Genomic DNA, 5,470 nt, shown 5'->3' on the forward strand with positions numbered 1-5,470 from the left:
ATCTAAGATGAGTTCACTGGAGGCCAACATCTGCTTTTTAGGCGCTATTGAGCTAAGCCCTTGCATTTGTCCATGAGGTGCCCACCTGATGCCCAGTGTGACAATCCATATTGGTTCAATTCTCAGCATGAGGATCAATGTTGACCTGTAACATCGAAACCTTCCCTGAGGAGAGAGGAGTCATGGGAGAGATGCACGTGAGGACAAATTGGTCCTTTAGTGGCACATGCTGGGGTTGCAGGAGGAGTCGAGAAAGCACTTGTGGTGTTTTCCTAACATCCTGGTCAGCTTTGAGCAGTTGTAAGAACATCATCCCAGCTAGGTATATCACACCAGCCATATACCAATTTCCCAGTGATGATTCCCGATCGTCATCAAAGCACAGGGCTTGGAAAAGGCAGCTAAGAAGGGTTTCCTCTCCTGTGTTATCAGCAAACCACATCTCCATCCAGCCTCCAGTGCCAAGCAAGAGTGTGGGAGATGACTTTGGTGCTCCTTCTGTATCTGCACTGTGAACAACCAGCACCCATCTCCCGCCAGGAAAAAACCTGTATTTCACCCTGGGAGAAGTGTTCAATTCCAGTTCAACCCAATTTATCAGGTGTGGTTTGGGGTGAAACACACATTGGACAAGTCTGAAGGCTGTCTGGGGCCCTCCTGCTGGTGGGAAGGAATGGGGAGGAGGTGAGGATGGTGTGGCCAAAGCCTGTAGGGCTGGGTCCTGTTGCAGAGGTGTGAGGATGAAGATGGCAGTTGGGACACCCGAACTGCCCCCATGCTGGTCTCTTCCCCAGGGCAGCTTTCTGGGCAGGATCACTAACATATCCTTGAGCCCATCTAAACCACCCCATCCTTTGGCCCTGCCAGTCCCTTTGTGGTCACTTTGGCCGTGTTTGTAAGAAAATGGAACAGAGCCCTTTCCCTGCCCAGTGCTCCTCCACCCACCCAGCCAGGGCAGCCATGGGTGCACAACCCACCGGGACATCCCCAGCAGGGTCCTGACACGTCTCCCCAGGAAAGGGCTGGAAGAACACTCATTGGCGTGGAGCACATCTCAGAGGGTCACTCAATGGCTCTGAGCCTGTGCCCTAGCCCAGCTCCATTCACTGACAAGAGCACAGTTTTGGCTCAGCCTGTTGCCCAATTTCTACCAGGGCTTGTGTGAGTTTTGAAGGCTTGCATCTCTTTATAGCAACACGGAAGAGGCTGATGATAATGAAGAGGCCTTTAATATAAATTTTACTTTAATGGACAGATTTTACACAGTAAAATGATTGGCGTGTGCAGGGTTTCTAGATTCTTTTGCTGATTCTCTTGTAGGTGAGGTCTCCCATGGACAGTGTCTGAAAAACAAATGGAGAGTGTTAGCTTTTCATGGTGCTTGGCTCCAAACTCTGCTTGGAAAGGATCTGGTCTTGCAAACCAAAACAAGACTGGTCCCCAGTCTATCTCCTACAAACTGAATTTTTAAAGCTTTGGATTTCTTCAAGAATATCCCAAAGCAGATAGGAATAATCTGGCATCCCTCAACTGGCACCAGTCTGCTGCACCTCTCTCTTTAAAAGTGCCAAGCCCAGACACATACATACCTATACCGCTGGGTGGGTGAGAACATGCCTTTATTATATGAAACTTTGATCAGCAATGCCTACTGGGGTCTAAAAGAGTACATTTTGGATCGGACTATAATGAAAAACTGCCTTCAGTGCCTGGCCAACTGATCAACTTTTGCTGCAGAGCCTGAGTGCAAGCACGTGCTCATCTCCAGCACCTCCCAAAGTTCCCCAGCATCTCTGTAGGCTTTCTAGGGCCAGGCCACTGAAGGCAGCTGTATGCACCGTTACTCCAGCCATTGCCCTTCTCTTCTACACTTACATTGATGATGGTGTCTCCGTTGAGTTCAGTGACAGATTTCAGCCCTTTCAGGTTTGCGACCAGTCTGTTGTTACCTTCCATCTGAACAACAGCCTGGTAGAAGGAGACAGAGGCATTCACGTTATTGCTGGAGACCATCTCAACCCTTGCATTTTGTCCTTCCCCTTCTGTACTGAGTTGCCACCATCCCCTCTGCAAGCTGTTTGGAGTAAGCTTCTCCCCTGGTGATTTTGGCTTTCCTGGGAGGAGGAGGAGGAGGGAGGATTGTGGTGGTGGTGACTACAACACAAGTGTATGGATGTTTACTTTGGCCTCTCCAGGGATGTGATTTTGCTGCTGTACCTACTTCTCTCCCCTTCAGATTGAGACTGACTCATGGCTCCCACACTGTTAGATGCCAGAGCAGGGATCCTTGGCATCCCTTGGCATCACACCAACACATGAGTTTCGAGGAAGAAGAAGGAAGGCTCTTCACCCTGCCAATGCTGGTGCCTCCATGCAGCCCTGATGCTCCTTGGGGCAGCTCCTCATGCAGCACCCAGACCAAGGGGAGCTGCACGCCTCCAAGGAGAGGACTGCAGAGCCACCTGAGCTGGGTCAGGGCATCCCATGTCACCTCCTCTCCACCCCCCACCTATTGCATATTGCTGCAGCAGCCTCCTTTGGGGTGGGGTGACGGGGAGCTGGGTGACAGTATGGGGCTGGGGGGAGTCTTGGTCAAGGTGGGAAACTATTTAAGGAGCTTTCAGAAACTCATTTGTGGCTGGAAAGCTCTCAGAGGGACAGGCACTTCTGCTGAGTCTCTGCCCCCAGAGACTACAGACAGCACTGGCATCCCCAGGGCAGCTATCACTGATCATTGAAATCACTCAAATAAATAATGCAGCAAAAACCATTTCTATTCATCTGTCTGTCCAGCTAGAAGACATGTTCATCTGCCCTTGAGCTGCTGCTTTATGGAGGGTAAAACTCTTCTAACAGCCATTTCCCCCTAGTTTATGTGCAAGGGAATTCAGTGATGCTGGAAATCGTGACATAGCTGGTGTGGCTCTAAGAGCCCAATTCACTGGGTGATCATCTCTCCTGCTTTCAAAAGTCCCTGCAGTATCATCTTCTCCCAAGGTAGAGGTGAGAGGCAATATTTGCCCGTGGCGCTGTCCTGACATTTCATGAACCATTGGAAACTAATGTCCAGGAACGGGAGCTGACCCAATTTGAAGGGTGATGGATCATCACCTTGCCAAATCATCTCACCCAGTACAAACAGAAGCAGTGGAAAAGGCTAGCAGAGAAGCTAACAGCTGCTGGGACTTAAAAGGAGAGATTTATTGGTTTAGGATTCATTGGCTGACTTTCCTGCACTACCTTTAAGTCAACAAAACAAAGGTGGGAGTATGTTTCATGTTGCAACATGACAGAAAGTCAACCCTTTTCCATCTCAAATCTTTCAGACCTTTTGCTGTCAGAAAAACTTATCAAAGCATCTCTATCCTCCTTTTCCAAATGGGCTATTAAAACACTGGCTTCCAGTGTTTTCCAAACTGGCTATTAAAATAGCTTTAGAAATGCAAGGCTTCATCTGCAGAAGTGCCGGTTGGGGAGCTTGTTTTATAAAAGCAAAGAGGGGAGGTGGGAACTTCAGAGTCTCAGGCTCTGAGTTTCTCAGAAATGGACTGTCATTTTCAGAAACGTGTCCCTAAGAGACTTGCTGAGGACCTGCAGGGCAGCGGGTGTCACATCTGCAGACTTGGTTTCAGCAATTAGCCCCTTCCCATTATATTAAATCATGCACACAAACTGTGATAGACAGAACCAGGCTGGGGAATTACCCAGGTCTTTTCCCTGTGTCAGATAAACACTTGTGGTCTCGTCATTCCCTTTGCTCAAGTACAGAGGGAATGGCTGGAAAGGAAATTTAATATCCCTGAGCCCCTGCAGCCTTGGCAGAGGAGGAGCTGATCACTCACCTTGACTTTCTCTCCTGTCAGCATCTCCATCTCACACTCCTCCCCGATGACAAACTCGTTGTGCAGCACTTTGGAGCCAGTGGTCACAGTAATCTTGAACTTTTTTCCATCCTGTACAATTTCTGAGATGCTCTTGATGTCCTTGCCCTTCTGGATCTGATCATCGGGAAGCCCTGCCCGGGAACAAGAGACATTAGGTGGACCTTGGAGCCATTGGTGGGCAGGTTGCTACTGCTGAATGAATGTAGCAGGATTTGGGGACTCACAGCTGGGAGGATTTCTATTCCAGTGTGGAAACATCTCCCTCGCCTCACCGACCTGGCTGGGAGCAGAACAGCTACCTCCCTGGCTAAGCATCAATCGGATAGAAAAAATCCTGTGTTTTTTTTTCTTTCACTGAGACGCAAGCAGAGAAAATGGAATAAATCGAGGCAGAATGGGAGAACCAAGTGGGGTTTTTTATGAGATTCAGGCTCCCTCAGACCCAGCTCACTGAAGTCTTCTCTCGAAGCCTGAAGCTGATCTGACAGGTAAAGCCCCTCCAGCACATAACTGTGCAGAATTAGTGCAAAGCCTCCTGAATCTCTGCAGGAGCACCTTCCCTGGCATGGACACTGGTGGAAATCTAGCTAGCCACATTCATCATTAAGCATTTAAACAACCTGACTATTTTTCCGACGAATGGTGGAATCTGGGGCTTTGTAGCATCGCTAAGCAGCAGCACGGTGGGCTGAGCGATGTCCTGCTCGCCATCAACTTTCACAGCCTGACAGAGCAGATCTATAGCTGCCCTAAGCCACCAAGGTCCTGCTGGCTTATCACGTGTGTGCAGCACTCTGTTGTGCTGGCCTGTGGCTGCAGAGCTTGCTGGGACCATTTTCCTGCAAGCCATAAAATTTCACCCAGCATCTCCTGACCTCCAGCCACCAGCCAGAGAGATGCTTTCTCCTCTATTTTGAGATCACATCTCCACGCACATACATTTAAAAAGCCCCAACAATTGCAAGATCACAGACAGAAATAGGAAATCTGAGAGATGTTTTCAATCTACATCATCAGCACAGGTAGTTTCCCAAATATTAGTGGGATCTGCAGAGGCAAAGCAGCACATAGCTCATGCAGGCACTTACCAAGGGCTTTCATAAAAGGCTCAAAATTTTCCTGGGACTGGAGTTCGTACTTTCCAGTGAAGCTCATGATGGAAAAGCTCTCTGTGCTCCCAACACAAGAGAAGGTGCCTTGCTGGTAAGCAGAGCTTGGTTTTATAAGGTCCTTTTGCCTTAAAAGTTGGTCAGAGGTAAGATGATGTAATTCTTTTATGGCCATGTTCAAACATTAACATAAAACTGGGCAATGGTCAGTGATAAATTGCTCTACATTTTACAGACCTCAATTTAAAACGTGGGGGCAGGGAAAATTCCGTAAACCCGTTTTATGGAGGTAGCAACGTGGCATCCATAAACAATTATTTAAAAAAAAATTGTGCAAAGAGATCAATTATCAGAGGAACGAGCCAAATCATCTAATCAGCTTGCATCTGGAAGTGCACATCTGGAAGAGGAGAAAGCAGTGAAAGATTATGGTGTCCCCTGGAGCTGACACCGGTGGGGTCTCTATTCACTGATATG

The 5,470-nt window shown here is 48.4% G+C and overlaps 1 protein-coding gene across 1 annotated transcript; it reads right to left on the reverse strand.

Annotated features, from left to right (window-relative positions):
* Positions 1–1,190: 1,190 nt before the first annotated feature.
* FABP1 (fatty acid binding protein 1, liver) lies at positions 1,191–5,075 on the reverse strand. The gene is made up of 4 exons (XM_010580740.1): positions 4,973–5,075; positions 3,843–4,015; positions 1,876–1,968; positions 1,191–1,343 (listed from the first exon to the last, which is right to left on the reverse strand). The coding sequence occupies exons 1-4, from the start codon at positions 5,037–5,039 to the stop codon at positions 1,293–1,295; spliced, it is 384 nt and encodes a 127-aa protein (XP_010579042.1). The 5' UTR covers positions 5,040–5,075; the 3' UTR covers positions 1,191–1,292.
* Positions 5,076–5,470: the final 395 nt, after the last annotated feature.

Source organism: Haliaeetus leucocephalus, unplaced genomic scaffold, assembly GCF_000737465.1.
Source record: "Haliaeetus leucocephalus isolate CR32 unplaced genomic scaffold, Haliaeetus_leucocephalus-4.0 Scaffold741, whole genome shotgun sequence".
NCBI classification, from domain to species: domain Eukaryota; kingdom Metazoa; phylum Chordata; class Aves; order Accipitriformes; family Accipitridae; genus Haliaeetus; species Haliaeetus leucocephalus.